This window comes from Eublepharis macularius, chromosome 2, assembly GCF_028583425.1.
Source record: "Eublepharis macularius isolate TG4126 chromosome 2, MPM_Emac_v1.0, whole genome shotgun sequence".
Lineage (NCBI taxonomy): Eukaryota > Metazoa > Chordata > Lepidosauria > Squamata > Eublepharidae > Eublepharis > Eublepharis macularius.
This window is the reverse complement of record NC_072791.1, coordinates 174373870-174392891: the sequence shown is the minus strand read 5'-3', so window position 1 is coordinate 174392891 and position 19022 is coordinate 174373870. Positions and strand designations below refer to the sequence as shown.

The window sequence follows — 19022 nt, the reverse complement described above, 5'->3', positions numbered from 1 at the left end:
ACAAGTCCAATAAGCCTCAAGGAGGAAAACACTGAAAAAACAGTCTTGGCTAGTAGTAGCATATAGCTGAGTGTTTACTTTTCCATACCTGTTTCAGTTGACACAAGGCATGGAACTAAAGGGCTATTAGTCCATAGCTCACAACCAGGGGTGTGCACCCCCTAAAAATTTGGTAAATACATTTTTTTAAAAACAAATCTGAGAAAAAATGCAAAATTCCTTGAATTCTGAACTGATTCTCTAATTTGGTTCAGTTATTTCTGACAAATTCAACCATTGTTCTCTATGGGAAAATCATCCTGGGAGCCATCTACTGGGGTGGGTTTTTAAAAAACTTTTCATCCAAACTTCAGCAAATTTGCAGAGAACCTACTCCTGATGGTCCTATAAAGACCGTCCAAATTTCAGAAAGATTGGACACCAGGTTCCAATTCTATGGGCTCCTGAACAAAGTGCCCCCAGCCACGCCATTGTTTCCTATGGGAAAAGGCAATGCTTACTCCCACTGCAGGAACACATTGGGGCAAGCTGAGCTCTCAAATGTGAGCTGAGCTCACTCCCGAGAAAGCCCAACAAAATCAAATTGAATCAAGAGAATTGAATGTCCCCCGATCCAAACTGAAGCAAGGAGACCAACATCACACCAGAGAATCACATTAATACCACCCAAACCAAACTGAAGCAAGGGACACTGTTGCAACTTAACCCAACAGAAGCAAAGGAATGGAATTCCACCCCCACCCCCCCAGAACCAAAGTGAAGCAAAGTGACTAAAATCACACCAGAAAATGACGTCCATTCCACCTAAACCAAACTGAAGCAAGGGACATTGTTGCAACTTAGCCCAACAGAAGCAAACTGAAGCAAGGGAATGCCTTGTGCTTGTGGCTGGATACTGCTTAGTTCTGTTCTATGGGGTTTCTCCACTGGCTGAACCCAGTACCTGATTGCTGTGAATGACACTGGCTCTATTGATTTTCCCATCGAAAACAATGGCCAAACTTCACCAATTTTTTACCGAAAATTCAGTAAAAATTCAGAATACCTAGCTTTTTATTTGGAATACCTGGATTTCACCAAATCAGCCAAATTCAGTATTTTAATCTGAATTCTGAACCAAACTGCACACCTTTACTCACAACTATTGCCTTTGGATGAGCCAACAACTGTATCCTAAATCAAATCAAGTTAGTTTATCTGTTGGTTTGTTTATATTATTTATTTGCTGTTATGAGTGCTTTGGTTCCTGCAGAATACAAACATTTAAATACATAATACACTGGATCACCTATTTCAAGATAATTTTAACCACCACCCACCTGACACTTCTGATGCCCAAAGCCCAGTAATTCTTTTCAGCCCACTGCTTTTGCACTCCACCCCTAACTTTCTACACAACCCCCCAAATACTGAGTTCAAAACCCACATGATCCTGAGGAAACACCTCACTGATCTAGATCTTTTTGGAGGAAATATTTGCATAACCCTCCCCCAACTTCTGATACATTAAAAATAAAATAATCTTCTCATCAAACTCCTGGAATAAAGGCTAGCAAGAAAAAGGTTCCTTTGTCAGCCTTCAACTGCACATACTGGAATGCTTAGCTTAGTTCACAAGCAAGATGACTGGAAAAATTTGAAGCTTGGAACTAAGTTTCTAAATCTTTCATATTCCCAGCTCCACTTGCTCATTTCAGCTTTCTTAGAATATATTTTTTAAACCTAGATCTCAACACTGATCTCAAACAGTCTCCTCCTGGTCTGAACAAAACCATAAAGAATGTACCCTACATTAAACAATGATCAGATCTCAGAACAACTATAGCATACATAAAGAATCCATGGCCATCTTCTCAAACACAAACACAGGTTTCAAGTACTACTTTCTTCTTCTAAATCCTGAGATAAAGCCAAAGATTCACTCACAATCAAGCCAAACTAAGGATACAAGATACTTTAAATGAAGATTACAAATTGATATTCACTCAAAACATCTGACTAGGGGTGTGCACTCGAAAAATATTTGGGTTTCCCGCTTCAGGTTTACCCAAAGTGGGGAAAAAGCTTTGGAAAAAGCCCCAGAATCGATTCAGGTTTCTAAGTTGCTTCAGTATGCTCCGGAAAGATTCAGAGCATACTGAAGTGATGGAGCAGCCCACTACCACCCTTAAACTCCCACCCCCACCTTTAAACCCCATCCCCCACCCCACTTACCTGGTCAGGCGGAAGGCTGAAGCAGCCCAACACCATGCTGGCCGGCGGGGAAGGCCTTCCCTGCCACCGTCATCACGCAGCCACGGCCATCGTGGTTGGCCGGCAGAGAGGGTCTTCCCTGCTGTCGTCGCCATGCAGCTGCGACTGCTGTGGCTGGCCGGCAGAGAGGGCCTTCCCTGCCGCCACTGCTGTGCAGCTGCATGGCTTCCTGGCAGAGAGGGCTGCTGCCACCACCACCTGACACCAGCGGGCAGGAGGGAGGCTGCCTCTTCCAGCACAGTGCCAGCAGTAAGTGGGGGTGGTAGAAGTGGGGTGGTAGGGTAAGAGTGGGAAATGGGTAAGTTTAAAGGGCCCTGCCGCTTGCGAAAGGGCCCTTTAAACGTAATCCCCGGAGGCCCTGAAGCTTCCCAAAGCATTATGAATGCTTTGGGATTTCTGAATCAGATACCCGAAGCACACACCCCTACATCTGACTATCAATACTGATCATACAAGGGAATGTTATGATGGAAAGCAGTACATGCTTCAGTGGTGGACTGAGGCTAGCAAGTCTCTTAAGTGAATGCTTCCGCCAAGTGCTAACACAGCTGCTGGCGAAACGTCAGGAACTACAATGCCAAGACCACGGCAATACAGCCTGGAAAACCCACAACAACCATCGTTCTCCGGCCGTGAAAGCCTTCGACAATACATCTCTTAAAGAACTTTGTTAAATGGGAAAGAAACAGGAAAAGTCTGTGTGTTCACAATTAGCCAAGAATGCAACCAGTTAGATCTTCAAATAACTGTATAGTTTTTAGTTTTTCAAGTGAAAGAGGACAGCTTATGGAGTAAGTCCATTTTTCTGGACCAACTGGCAGAATCTATTCTACTTTTATATGTAGATAGTTAAAAACATTCTGTTCTATAAAACTTTCTCCTCCTATAGTCATGATTGTAAGTTACCTTTTGCTAACAGAAAAGTGATACATGCATTTTTAGAAATTAGTAATAATACACACACAGAAAACTAGATTGCACTGTTAAGACTGAAATACTCCCATTCTGTTGGCATCACTCCCTACCACTCTGGCCTGTACTTGAGCTAACTACCTAGGTCAGATATACATTTTTTAGAAATTTGTAAGCAAGAAGTAAAGTGGGCTGGCAAAAGCAATGTAAGGCTGAGACTAGCTATTCTGGATGAAAGATACTGAGCGCCCCTTGAAACAATGGCTGAGTAATACATGAAAGAGCGAAGGCATGCAGAACCTTTAAAAGAGTTCTGCTAAACAGCCCCAACCCAACATGACCAAGACATCATGGCTATGGCATATTTTGAGGCACTCAACATATACTACTCATTCCTACAACCTACATAAAGCCTACCTTCATTCTCATCAAACCAAAGACTCTTTTCACACTCTGTTCTTATTCAAATAGACAAAAATCAAGCCTCTTTTACATACCCAATCCTCTTCCCTTCCTCCAATTGGAGGAGCTGGAAGAATCTGATCCACACTACTTTTCCTCCTGTGCCAATCAGATGCACCAATTTTAACTTCCCAGACTTCCTCTCTCCCTCCTGGTAAGCCTGCAATGGTCAATTTTAATTTACAATATTACAGATTATGTTGCTGCCTGCTCAGACGCTCATAAACATCGTAAATCAGCAGGCACAGAAGAACTACCCTTTTTTTCTTCATGGCACAATCATTACACAACACTCGCAGCTTTGGCTCATCTTAGCAAAGACTTCTGACGGTGCCACCCTGCAAATGGGTAAGATTGGACACTGCTAGTTCACGTGCATTCCTGTGGTGGGTCCCACCCTGCAGAACAACTTGCCTGGGGAAATGAGGAAAAATCCCACACTTCTATCATTTTGTAGAATGTGCAAAACAGAAATGTTCAAGATGGAGGGAACTTTTATAACAGGATTAGAACTACAGAATAATCAAACAGCGCAGGAGGTTGTTTTTATAAGGGAATAGGATTGTAGCCTACTGCAGTGCTTATTGTATCTATCACCTCATTACATTGTCTTCTACCTTTGTAATCTTCTGCATTGTTTTCCAGTTCCGTAATGGTAGTCCTACTGACTCCTATTGAATGTCTTATGCTATCTGATCAAATAATTGTATAAATACAAATATATAAAAATATAGTAACCCACCTAGAGTCTCAGTGAGAAAGGTGGGCTATAAGTGAAGTAAATATTTTTTTTCTTTGCTATTGTGGTCAGTCCCTTCACAACGATAAATTACACACTGTCAGCAGAGGTCTTCTTGCATACTGCTCATCTGCCTCCGATCTTGCTTGCTTGTCATTTGTATGCTCTAGATTGTGACATACATCTCAGACCCAACCTTACTCTTTGAATTGCTGCTGTCTCGCCCCCATTTGACCCCCTTGCCAACTGCCTTTCCCTCAGATCTCTAAGCCTAAACTGTGGGGCGTGTATGAGCATCAACAGAACTGAGCCATTTACAATGGCTCCCCAACACAGAAAAGAGATTGGTATTTTGCCCTTGTCTCTCAATCTGCAACCCTCTGCTTAGTCCTAGTGCCCGTTCTTACTCTCCAAGATACACACTGCTCCACGGGGACAAACATCAGGTACTAGTGTTGACAGGTTGTGTAGTAATTTGTGTGGAAGTTGCCCCAGCTGCTTGCTTGTAGCCCTGATAATCCTCAAACAAGGCCCAGTTATCCCAACTCATCACAGTCTTCGCTTTCCCTTTTTAAGCCTACATTTGTCACCCTGAGCGCATTTGGTAACAATTGATTCGTGGAGGGACATCTCCCACGACCACCAGCTGCAGATCCTCTAAAAAATAAGATTTTTTAAAAACCAGAACAACATTAATAATTTCTCTCAAAAAAACTATTAAAGAAGCTGCATAAACTAAGACTTCCATAGTCAGAGTAATGCCATCTTTTGCCTCTGGATACTGTGTATGCTGCATCACATATTCAGTTCACAGGATCTGCAGGGTCCTCAGAATCAGCTGATCCAAAAGTCTTATCCATAATAGGCACCAGCTTCTAATAATCATCATTTCATGAAAGTATGCTTTTAAAACAGAACACACAGACAGGATACATTTTCCTCTATTATATGAGCTGGCTAATAAGGAGGAAGTAACACTGAAGGTTCAGGTAACCACTGCATTACTGAAATTATACTCGGTGTGAATTTCCCGTAAGTATAATGAGGTGGGGGGCAATAACTGCTAACGATACACTTTCTTTTGAAAGAAAAACAGCAAAATTCTACTATAAAACTTCAGACCATTTAAAGAGCAGCACATTGACCTGCTTATCATCTTTGTTGCTGTAAATGCCAGGTTTGTTGAAGAAAACTCGACTTGATATTAAAGTAAGACATATCCTTCCTTAGAATGCAATCCTCATACATAAATCCCAGTGTTATTTAACATCTTCAGCAGAACCAAGTCTATATACGCTGAATAAAGCATGCTATTCCTGTACAATAATGAATTTATAAGCCTATTCAACTTTGAAATAGAGTTCCTCACAACTACATGAATGAACAGTAGGTGTTTCTATGTATGAATCATAAATGTTCTGTTATCTTTAAAAGGAGATGTATCTTATGCTCACAGACTGTTTTGGGCAGAGTTCATTATGGCTTTTTTTTGCTTTTTCCTACCTAATTCTGTATCAGCTTTTTGGAATGTAGATGTAATACTGATGTGATAGCTGTTCCTAAAGGACTCAATTTTAAAGAGCTTTTAAATACCATTCAAAAGTACAAATGGCAATATCACACTCTTCTGTACATACATATGCTGATTTCATTCACATATTCAACTGTGCCATTCATATATAGTCAATAATATTTCTTATATAAAAGCATTATTTTCTATTGCACATGCCACTGAGAAATTTCAGTACAATAAATACAGGAAGTGTAACTGCTGACGGGATCGCCAGCAAGAGGTGCCCGTTCCGGATTCCCCTTTCTCAAAGCAGTTACTCAATTACCAATTTGATAGATGTTAATTCTCAATAATTAAATCACCAAGTCAAAAAGCTTTTACGTGCCAAGTGCAAAGCAATAGTCCGCTAACGCCACTAAGCGGACTATTGCTTTGCACTTGGCACGTAAAAGCTTTTTGACTTGGTGATTTAATTATTGAGAATTAACATCTATCAAATTGGTAATTGAGTAACTGCTTTGAGAAAGGGGAATCCGGAACGGGCACCTCTTGCTGGCGATCCCGTCAGCAGTTACACTTCCTGTATTTATTGTAACTGCTGTCACTGTGACACTGAGAGATATTTGTCTTTTGGTGCTACACCTCTGAAGATGCCAGCCACAGCTGCTGGCGAAACGTCAGGAACTACAATGCCAAGACCACGGCAATACAGCCCGGAAAACCCATAACAACCATCGTTCTCCGGCCGTGAAAGCCTTCGACAATACAAAGAAACAATACTTTGTGTCTTCTGTTGCCATCTTCTGCCAGTGGTAGAAGACATTTCGTCAGTCATCCCCTCTTCCTGTCCTATGTTTTAATTGTTGTTTCCATGTTTTTGTGTACGTTTTAGCTCTGGTTTTAATTGTTTTAATGTTGTGTTTTGCTCATTTTAATGGTTTTTAAGATGTCATTTTATTGTGTATGTTTTTAATCTGTTCATTGCCTTGGTTGCTCTTATGAGGGCAGAAAGATGGGATATAAATTTTGTAAAATAAGTAAATAAAAGTAAAATATTCAGATTTCATAGTGACAAGTCTGGAGGCAATAAAACAAAACAAACAAACTGAAGTCTAAGTGCCAAGCCTCTTTTCTGTATAGCAACTATTTCAACATGGTATCTAGATCAAGTAGCTTGTCAAACTGACTGCATTAACTGAGAAAAGAATCTTTATATTGTCACTACATACTTCAGGCAGTGACATGTTAACTCTTTCCATGTCGCCAACCTCCCTGCTTCTATGTGGTGTCTGTGATGTAGAGAACTTAAACTGTATTTGATTAATTCCTTTTAAAGCAGAGACATCTATACCATAGCTTATTCCACATCAATGGTAAATCACAAAGACATACATTTTTATCCTTTTTCTGTTCAAAGCAATCAATATGGCACATAGAATTCAAAGCAAAGTATACTAAACACACAGTACCTAAAATCCAATCAGAAGCTGTAATATGAAACAAAACAATAAGGGTAAAAAGATTTTTAAACCATCTAAAATGTCTGCATAGCATAAAAATTAGCAGAACAAGCATAGAAACAGTAGATTTGAACAAAGAATTAATATAAGCTTTCCAAAACTTAAATGCTTCTTTCTTATACTCATGTGATCTAGTCACATACTATTCAGAAGCTTAAACAAATTTAAATCTCAAACATGTGTGGGATTCAAAACAAAATGTTATGTAGCAATGATGATGAAAAAGGATTGTCAATCTTACTTATCGACCCATGACCTTACGACAGTGATCCAGGCAACGGTCACCTCCAGATTAGACTACTGTAACTCGCTCTACACAGAGCTTCCCTTGGGCTTGATCCGGAAACTGCAGCTGGTTCAGAATGCAGCTGCACGAGTGGTTGCCAGAGCTCCAATCATGGCACATATAACACCCATCCTCCGTCAGCTGCACTGGTTACCAGTTGAGTACCGGGTCCGGTTCGAGGTTCTAGTGTTGACGTACAAAGCCCTATGCGGACAGGGCCCAGCATACCTTCGGGACCGCCTCTCCCCATATGTTCCCTGGAGGTCGCTTTGATCAGCTAATAAGCAGTTGATGATGGTCCCTGGCCCCAGGGAGGTCCGTCTGGCCTCTACCAAAGCCAGGGCCTTTTTGGTCCTGGCTCCAACCTGGTGGAACTCTGTCTGAGGAAACTAGGGCCCGGTGAGATTTGTTATCTTTCGCCAAGCCTGCAAGACGGAGATGTTCCGCCAGGCATTTGGTGGGGGCTAGGCTGGCCTCTTGCCGGCCATACCACTGAAGACCATCCACCACCCATGCAGGAGCTCATAAGTGTGGTGCAGGGCATGATGTAAGAGCCAAGCCCTGTGCCTAAAATGCTGTATTTTAATATTTATTCTGCCAATCGAGAAATTTTATTGTATATGGAATAGTGTTTTAACGTTAATTCATAATATTTTTATTGTTTTAAAACTGTTTGTTGCAAATTGTATGCTGTTACACCGCCCTGAACCCATCTGACGGGGAGGGCGGTCTAGAAATGCAATAAATAAAATAAATAAATAAATCTGGGCCTATATAATAAATTATTATGGCAGCATGGGTTATCCTCAGCCTTCCCTTGTTAAATTTCATTAGAGTGAGTTTTAAGTCAACCACACTATATAATCCTAAACTTGTTTATTAACAAAACCCCAATAGGACTTAGTCATTAGTATGTGATTTTAGGAGCACCAATTTAGTGCTTATTATCAAATGTGTAATTTGGCCCTTAAAGCATGGATGGGTCCCCCTACATGTAATATTTCGTCCATCAGAAATACCACACAGCCCCTTTAAGCTCCAGGGAGGTTGCAGGGGAGACAGGCATAATTTCTTTTCTTTCTTACCATGTTTTTAACACAACATTTTTCTTGGTTACAACCAAAGGAGTACAATACATCTAAATAAGGAACTACAACCTAGAATGGAATTTAACTCACTAACGGCACAAAGCTTCAACTAACATGCATACATTACTTAGGGATGGGATCAGTTTATAAGCTATTGTTCCCAAAAATCCTTCAAACAATATAAAAATCTTTATAAAGCTATACATTTTGTTCTCTATTTGGCAGATTTTTTTTCACATGCTCATCTTCCTTAAACCTATCTTTTTCTAAATTATATCCTTTGAGTCACAGCTGATTCTATTTTCCTTGTCCAAAGCATTCCAGTACCAGCAACATGAATTCTTCTAATCAGACAACAGTTTGTTACATGACCATAAACAAGCCATTCCATTTCTAGAACGCAGTTAAAAAAACAAACAAACCTGATTCTCTCTCTTTTGAGTTGAAGATACGAGTGAACTCCTGATTTTAAGGTAGAAACTAATTAAAAGGTGCATACAGTATTCGTTAAAGACTCTGATGACAAGTGGCATAATGCAGGAGGGCAGGGAGGAGTATGATGAGAGCCAGTGCAGTATAATAATTAAAAAGAAGTGTTTGGTTATGACTGAAGAGAATCAGATTCCAATCCTCACTCAGTCATGAAGCCTGCCAAGTGACCCTGCACCGCTCACTCCTTTAATTCTAACCTACTTCACAGGGTCACTGTGAGAATAAAATGGAAGAGGGGGGAACTATGTACACTGCCCCAAGTTCCTTGGAGGAAAGGCAGAACAAGCAGATATAATAGATGGGTAACTGCTCAGATTTTGGTGATCAAGTCGTTCAAAGATGAATGAATAAAAACGTTAAAAGTGACAGAAATGGGCTACCATAATGCAAGACAAACTTTTTGCTTTTAATTGCAAGATACCACCTGTAAAACAAAACAGGAATCGAGACAAGAAGTGAAGCACACAAACACAATTGATACTGCCAGAAGTGATGAGGTCACTAGAGAAATTGGAAATGGCCAAAGAACCAAAATTATTGGCTGCAGCTCTGTACAACAAAGGTCTTCATTCTGACAAAGATGATGAAACGGTTAATTTTCTGAAGGTCAACAAAGTATGCATGCCAAGTAAAAAACAAGTCAGTGATAGACATTTCTTTAAAAAGAAAAGTCACTGAACTTGTGAGGTTAACCAAACTTGCATACCCAAAGAGTAAATGATAAAGTATCTTACTGAGCACATCAGCAAGGACAACCACATCCAAACATAAATTATAAACAAGCATGTTCACAGCCATTATAAGCATTTTAGAGCACTTCACATTCTGAAATGGAAGAAATTTCTTGGAAGAAAAGGAAAATAAACTTGCTGAATATGCAGTAATGGAAAAATTGACAACTTATTTGAGAAATAGATCAATCACGAAATTTGAGGAGAAATGGAATGTGTATTGCTGCCCAGCGTTGAGGGGCAGTGGAGGAGGGGAGGTGAATGAGGCGACAGAAAACACAGACATGGTTGAGTTTAAAAGGAGGCCACAACTTTACTGAGTACAGCAATAGAAGCATTGGCGACACACAGGGTCGGATCCCAACATTGGCTGACCAACCAATGACCTCCAGCCCCCACAGACTCTGGCTGTGGGTGGGAGGACCCAGGAGTAGCAGTTTGAGGGGTACCATGTGGGTGTACACCCCTGAGTGAACCCCCTGCCACCTGGGAGTGAGTCTGCCCAGGCAGCCCCCTGAGCTGGGCCTGCCCGCCATGACTCACTCCCATGATTCTTTATGGGAATCCCCCAGAATAGAGAGATTGGGCACCCAAGCCCCATCTCCCCTCAGAGTGATCGGATCCCAATGCAACAGCACTCTCAAAGTTGTGACAAATGAAATAACATGACATTCCCATAAACTGCCCTAAATGCAGGAAGTGATGGGTGGGATTTCGGCTGCAGGAACGCAACTGAAGCAGGGAGCGGGAAAGCCTGATTTAAAAATAGCAGCCCGCCAGACTTGAGTGAAGCCCAGGCTCCCCGGTCTGCTGCCAAACCCCGCCCCTGTCCAATCTGCCTCCTAGCTGGCTCCAATTGGCAGTCTGGGGAATTTCAAAGTGACTGGGCGCAGGCAGCCCCTGGGGGAGCCTGGGGAGCCGAATATGGCGGCCACCATGCTTCCTGCCCCTTTGGACACCCCACGGTCAGCAAACCAGCTGCCCAGGTAAGTCCTGGGGCTGCTGCTTATGCAAGCAAGAGACAAATTTTGAATGAGAAACGTTTTAAATAAAAAAAGAATTGTATATAAGTTATATACAAATGTAATGTAATGTAGAAGCAGAATGAGAATAAGTTTCAAATTTAACATCTTGAATATAATACATCTTATAATACAATACAGAAGCAGTTCTTGAGTACAAGCATCCCTCATTATCATTTTTTATTATGAGATATATCAAAATACAAAGGGATTATGTATTATCTATTTGTTAAGTTATAGTGGCCAGATAGAAGTGGTGAAAGTATATAATATTGAATAGGCAATAACATTTAATAATTAAAATTAATTATGTAGTTGCAAAACAGATTAGCTATGAAATTTGAAACTTAAAATGTTGAGTGTTGAATATAAATGCTGAATATAAATGTTGAATAAAAATTGTAAACCTAAAAATGCTGAGTATAGATGTATTCCAAGCAAGTATTATTGTAGTCAGATAGTGTCTTAAAAATTTAATGAGGGGAATGTTGGGAAAATATACTTTTTTATATATCTTGTTATATATAATTACTTTGATGCATATAATTGTTATATAATCCTTTTTTCTTTTCTATAGTCCCTATACTATCACTTTAGTTTTTTAAAAATAAAAATATATTTTAAAAAAGGTAAGGGGAAGTGAGGAAAGAGAAATAATAGATGGATTTAAAAAACTGTTGAGCCATCAGGTACCTAGCATTAAAGAGATGTACATATCCCTCAAGTCTTAAGAATTAAAGCTAGGGTTTTTATAAAAAGTGCCACACAGTAGAATAAAAATAAAGAACAAAAGAAAAAAGAAATTTCTTACCTGCACATCATTTTTGTTGTCAGTACACCTTTCATCTTTTTCCATTTGAATTTGCTCATGACTTTCTGATTTAATGAAGTGTTCCAATGCAGTATTGTCTTTTACTTCTGCCTCTGAACCTTTCATTGTAACACCTTCCTCCTTTACAGTAATAGTATCAGTCATCCTCATTAGAAAAGGTTAATTTTAAAATCTACAGGAAATAGGGAGCCTTTAGAAGAGGGGGGAAAAGATAGCATATATTTAAGATGCTCTTTTAAACAGATTTTACGTACTGTTTGAATTATTTTAAGTTAACAATAACTGCTTTTGGAAGGCTTTACTCTATGAATCTCACTTGCATCATGAATTAGCACAGACTGCAATACTTGTATAAGAATCAAAACAAAGGCTGAAAAGTTAAATTATACTAACCTTCTTAAACTAAAAATAGGGGGAAGGGGCATTTTTCTTGATTAAAATTCCAAAATGATCTGTTAAGTCAACTGATCAACAATTTTATTTAAAAACTATAGTATATTTGTGCTGAGAACAGAACGTTTAAAAATTAGACAATTAAATCATTTTAAGTGACTGCAAACAACAAAAGAGCCCTGTTGTCTAGTCAGTAGATAAGTCTATACAAGTCTTCACAAGGATGAAATGTGCTGCACTGATGCCATAGTAAATCTGCTCCATGCTACAAATAGTGTGCCTGCCTCCAGGAAGGAAGGACATCTTCCCTATAATGCTATTTTCTGTAGCCACAAGAGGCAGTACTACTCTGCAAACCGTGTAGCAATAAATCCATTATATTATAAACATTTTGAAATTCAGCCTAGCATGGCGATATTAGGAACTACACTAGCATAAATCCAGGCGTGACAACAAATTCCACATTCTACTCCTGGGCCGCACCTTGCACCATGGCATCGGTGAGTCTGGTCTTATCAATGTGCTGCACTGGACATCACCTGTGAAAGCACCGCCTACATTAGCTCAAAGGCAAGCTGCAGAGACACTGCCTTTGAAGTCTGCCTGATTGGCTGAGGCAACACAAGAGGAAGGTCCTTATTGAGCAAAATGCCTTCAGCACCACTAGGATGAGGCACATCAACATTCCTCCACCTTTAAAATGAGTGTGGATAGAAGACTCCTAGTGAGATATGTTATATTTCAGGAGCAGTATCAATTGTGAGCAGGTCTTGTCAAGCTTTTCTGTAGCCCAATGAGTGAGAGAAGGCACACTAAGCATTAACCCAATGCACTCTTAAACCATGGTTTGTTAGTCAGTGTTTTAATACCATGAATACTGGCACTGAAGCAACATAACTACAATTAAGCAGGGTGTGGGGGAAGGGGAGAGGGCAGGAGGAATAATGTGATTCTATTACTTCAGCTAAGACTGAAAAGGTTATGCAGGTCCTTACTCTAAACTTGACTATATTGTTGACTATTGAAGCTAGATTGGCCATATGTAAATTCTAAAGAGGAGAACAAAAAAATGAAAGGAAATCAGTAAAAAATAAAAGTAAAAATTGACTGAAGGTACAGCTCCTCTTAAACAAGGAAAAGCAATTCTTACTAGTTCCAAGACAAAAGTTACACTGGTGAAAACAGGTCTGAGCTGCTCCCTTTAACATTTGGAATGTTTCTCCCCCAATACAATCATTTCTTGACACTCCTTCTGAAGAATTACAAATGTGAATGCTTAAGACTTTAGCTGCCCCCATCCCCTCCTGAGCTGACAGTTCAGGTGTCTAAGCAATAGATTTCTGCTGTTCTTCAAGCAGCACACAGAAAACAGGTACGTGCTTCAGATTACTTGCCTGATGTATCCTGTAGTTCCACGACTGTGGTCTCCCAGAAAAATAAAATAAAATAATCCAAGGTTCTTTTTCACAGTCGTCAACCAAGATGTCAGTTGTGATGTACCATCTGGAATCTGGCAGGAGTCCCATGTCCTTATCACGGTTGAAGACTCCTGGGCTGGATTATACTGTCTGGCATCAACAATATCATCCCTTTTAGACACCTAAAATGAGTATTTTAAAGTTTTTAAAAGAATCTAAGAGGTTTTAAAATACATTCCAATACTAAGCCCTCTCTTCCCCCTCCTTCCCAGTTGTATATTTCTCCACAAAATTTCTCACAAGCAATTTTAAGGGACAATTTAGTAAGTGGTAATGAATTGTATGCACACACACAAACCCACAGTTTATATAAGTTACAAAACTGGGCTTTATGAATTTGAGATCCTTTTCAGCTCTCAGTTGCTGAGATTCAAGAATCTAGGCTAATATAACTAATTTCCTGCAGTAGATAATCCTTCGGTAGTTCATTCTTGTAAATGCTCCCTTCTGCAAGGATAGGTACATTTTATTGAAGTTCAAAGAAATTGCCTTTCAGCAAGGATTTACAGATTGGTAATATCTTCCTTCATCTCGCCTCCATTCAAAGATGTCCTCAAGGGGAGGAATACAAAACCAACTCTCTTGCCAATAAAACTGCAGATCTATGGCCCACAGCAACAATAGCACAATGCATTTTAAATTAATATTTAGGCATGTATTTTTTCCTAAAGACAGAATCCTAAACAATCTGTTAACAGAGTGGTTCTCAGAACTGCCAACAAAGTACAAGCACTGGCATAAAGGCAGACACAGCAGACTCCGCTGCAACCAAGGCCAACCCTGCTGCTTGCACAGAATGAGTCACCTGTACTTCTTCCCTTGCCCTAGTACAAAAGTGCTATTAAAAGGAATTATGCAGATCTTTCAAGAACAGCTTCCTCCAGCCTTCTCTGGCAAGTATCCTTTACCATGTGAAACCTGTGGGGAAATCTGGAGACCAGTGAAATCAACAGCGGACACATTCTAGTAACAACTGCACTGCCCTACACGATGCTTACTGGGTTACTTATTTTTAGCTGCATTTCCTGTGAGACTGAAGGATTTTGAAATATAAAAACAATGCAGACAGCATACAGTGAACAATGCAACAGACCTAGAACCACAACATTAGAAGACAAAGCAGACAAAACATATTAATCCATAACATACTAGGAAAAATACAGAAAATACTAACGCAGAAGATAAGGTAGCAAGACCAAGATTATACAATAAACAGTGCAACAGAATGCAATCAAACTCTCTTCATCAAAACCACCCTCCTGAAACCCTGAGGCCACCTGGCACCGCAATGAGGGCCAGGCAGCATGAGTCATAACAGGACCACACCAGGAAAAGGTAATGAACGTTGGGAAGTGTTTTGGAGGAAGGGGGCGAAGGACATCCAGGTGGAAAGGGCATAAAGGGTGGTTAGGAGGGGAGTGAAAAGTTAAGTGTCTTTAGAAGGTAACAAGAGTAAAAAGTGAAGGATGCCTGGGAGGCAGTGGCAAGCAACAGGGAAGGGTGGCTGGTACAACTATAGAGACACAGTCCACAATCTTGTTGAGGAACCTACTTGTACAAATCCAGTTAATACAGCGAATGTTTGCTCTATTTGATGTGCTACATGCCTATGTAAATACAATAATTTGGCACACATATGATATTGGTTTGTGGCAACTGGTAAAAAATTGCTAGTCTGCCACATCAGAGAATTTGAGAAGCACTGGGACTTGCAGCATGGTTTCGCGTCCCCTTATCACATGACCCTTTTAACTGGAGATGTCAGGGACCGGAAATCTCCAGCATGCCAAGCAGATGCTCTACCACTGATCCATGGTCCTTGATCCAAAATTAATGTAGTCATGACTAATTAGGAGAGACAAGGACCACCCCTTTATTTTCATTTCATGTTAGGTACGGCCAACAGAGAGTTTGTTCTACGTATTACTAGGCAAGGACCACACTTTCTAATGTACTTCTATGTTAACTCCTCCTTACAAAATAGACAAGTAGCACAGCTGGTAAAAGGTTAAACATTTGCTATGTATTGGCCATGATTTTTGAACACATGAAAGAACATTCACAATTTAATCCCCACTGGAAGTATGAAATGGTATATTCCCTTAGTCCACATTTTATGGCATATATAAATACAGCCTAAACCTCAGCTTTGGAGAGAGCCACTTTACATTATTTCCTTAACACCAGCGGTCTGTATCCATGCATGCACATTCTTTTCCTTTCTATAAATCCTTCTGACCTCCTGGATCATTCCAGAGGTCATGGGATACAAGCCGAAGAACAGTCACATGGATACTGCAGTGGAGGGAAGTGAAATTGCCCCGTCTCTCTTTCTCCTATTTAGAGACAAAGTTACTAGAAATTCTGAAGTCCTAGGGGAAAAAACTTTGCTAGGAAAAAAAAAGGACATTGGGGCAAAACTGAAATAAATTTCATACTTACTGTCCTACCAAACCAAGACTTATTTTAACAACATAAAATTCATCGTTTATAATTCAGTCAACTTATAAAAATGTACTGTTCAACTGCAACATATTTATGGAATTTAAAAGTATGTGCCTGAGTTTTCTTTATGAAAAACTGCAAAATACCCAATACTTGAGTGAGTTGCACACTGCTGCACCATATGCTACCTTAGCACATATCTTAATTTTTGCCACCACTCATTCCAAAAGGGAGAGGAGTTTTTTCAGCACTCAACCAAATGTCCCATTTTTCCCTATTGGAAAATTCTTTAAAAGTCCTTGGGGGGGGGGGGGGACAAGGGAAAGCTTTTTTTCTGTTCCTCTCCCCACCCTGGTTCTTAACACTTCTGCTACAGTCAGTGAAATTGTCCTTGTGGAAATCAGCGAAATTTAACCTTCTTTCCTCTCCTCCCTGCAACACCCCACCTTGTGTGGGTACTCCTCCACACAGGTCCCACGACCAGAGGAATGATCTTTCCAAGGATTGAAGGAGCTGCCAGAACAGGAAGGAATAGAACAAAAACAACAACCCAGCACTCCACGCATGCATGACTGGAAACAGGCCAGTGCCAAAATCTGCCATTTTAGTGCTTCCTGTAGACTGTCTACACAACATGCTAGCACAGTATGGCATAAAGCTCCATTCAACTACGTCAGGGTTACTGAGTACTCTGATGTCTTCACACGGTTAGATCATGGTAACAACTGAAACATACTCAACCAGATGTGTAGTTCTGAAAGTACACAACCACAACTAAAAGGCTTTCCATTTGGAGATATTACAGGCTCACTCTGGGATGCAATGTTTACATAAGCAAGGATCAGAGAAAACGGCTGAATTGCCGTATTAGGAAAAGCAGAGGAAAGACTGCAAGTACATTATCCAGCAGAGGGCGCTAACACTCTTCAGTATCCCAAAGCTTATGGATCCATGCCTTCTACTTTCAAGATTTAGGAAGTCAGAATCATCATAATTATAAGCCAAAAACTATCCAGTTTGCATGTGTCACTTCCGACAGAAGTAAATTTTCTTGCAGAGATGCTCCTCAATAATGAGGGCCTCTTTTCTCCCCTTTACTAGTTTACAATTTTATGCATACTTATTATGTTCCACGGAACACAGCAGTGTGTGTATAGATGTGGGACACACACAGACACACACTATTCTTACTTGCACAACATTTTATTTCACGGCACTATAAGAAAATGAGGAATTATCATTGCAGTGTAACACATTGGCAGAAATATCTTCAGATAAAGGAGAAACATTCTACAGGTGAACTGAGTCAATGCAGTAAGCTGATTTACAAGAGGCTTTGCCAGTAAAAGATGCTTCACTTCTCTAAGCAACTATTTGTTAATGAAGTTACTATTGTCATGAAATAAAATGTTACACGACAAACAACATTCAGCAGAGGAGAAAGTCCCTGCAGTGCTTTAACTTAGACACTTTTTTGCCCACAACAGGAATAATTCCACATATAAGAGTTCAAAGATGAGCCAGAACGAAGAACTAAGTACAGTGTCTAATTGCTAGCAATGTAGTTTACAGGATGCATCCTTTAAGCACAAGCTCTGGCTATGTCCAGTTATTTAACTTCTTCCCTAAAAGGTCAAACTTATTACTCATATTAATTTTGTATTAGAATACCAATCTTAGAAGATGGTTACATACTTTAAAATTACCTGAATCCTGGAATCTAACTGAGAGTCAACAAAAATGGACCCTCCATGCCTTTCATGTAGCTAAAGACTTATATTACAACATTGGAGAGACAAATGCCCACCTCCCATAATTCAATGGATGGAGGATCTTAGGTTATCTATATTCAAATGTATGGCATATAGACAACAACTGCAGATGGCTTATTTTTAGATATTTGGAAACTTTATGGATGCTTATGTGTAGATTTCGCATTATTGTTGTCATATGTTGGTTTATATTATGTATGAGACTTATTTTTAAAATGGTTTTTCTTTACAAATAAAAGAAAAAAAGAGGAGGCAGAACAGCTGAGGGCTTGTTCTTTCAATATATACCATGTACCTCAAATGTGATTTTTCTGGAGTCTCCTCCTTATCTGCTGTATCTGTACTCATTAAAATTCAAACATTTGTTGTTGGTTTAAATGCAGGCCTCTGAGGAAAGGGGGGGGCTGGATGGGTGAATAGAGTTTGCTCGGATTGGCTGGTAGCTGCACTCTACAGGGCAGAGTGAAGTGTAGGTTAAAGTATTCATTCTGTTTAGAAGCCTGAGAGAATCCGTGTTTCAGTGTGTGTGAGTCTGCAGAGGAGGGTAAGCTGCTTTGAAATCATTCTGCTTTTTTCATGAGAGAGAGAGAGCAGGTGCAAGCATAGCTGTTCGGGTCGGCTTTGCAGAGGAGGCTTTGGCTGCTTTGAGTTCATTCTGCTTTTTTCATTCGTGAGCGAGAGAGACAGCGAGTGCAAGCATAGCTACTAGGTTTGGCTTTGCAGAGGAAGCTTAGCTGCTTTGAGTTCATTCTGCTTTCCATTTCATTCAGGGGTTTCTGTGTATGTGTGTGCTGCTTTGAGTTCATTCTGTTTTATTTTTATTGGGGGGGGCTGTGTGTATGTGCGCACTGCTTGGAGTTCATTCTGCTTTCCTTTCATGGGGGTGGGTGAGGCTGTGTGTGTGTGTGTGTGTGTGTGTGTGTGTGTGTGTGTGTGTGTGTGTGTGTTGTTTCCATTCTTTTGTTGACTGAAGTTGACATTGTTATGGTTCCCACAGTGTTGGATGAAGATTGGTTCTGTGTTAGTTAAATATATCAGTTATATATATATATATATATATATATATATATATATATATATATAT

General features: G+C 40.0%; 1 protein-coding gene across 2 annotated transcripts in view; it reads right to left on the bottom strand.

Moving 5' to 3' along the window:
• R3HDM1 (R3H domain containing 1) overlaps window positions 1–19022 on the bottom strand; it is a 109650-nt gene that overhangs the window by 62042 nt on the left and 28586 nt on the right. For both annotated transcript variants that reach the window (XM_054970845.1, XM_054970844.1), the window contains exons 2-3: window positions 13638–13843; window positions 11830–12040 (exon numbers count right to left, since the gene is read on the bottom strand). In XM_054970845.1, coding sequence (XP_054826820.1) covers window positions 11830–12000 — 171 coding nt within the window. In that variant the 5' untranslated portion in view covers window positions 12001–12040; window positions 13638–13843. The remainder of the gene's footprint in view (window positions 1–11829; window positions 12041–13637; window positions 13844–19022) is intronic.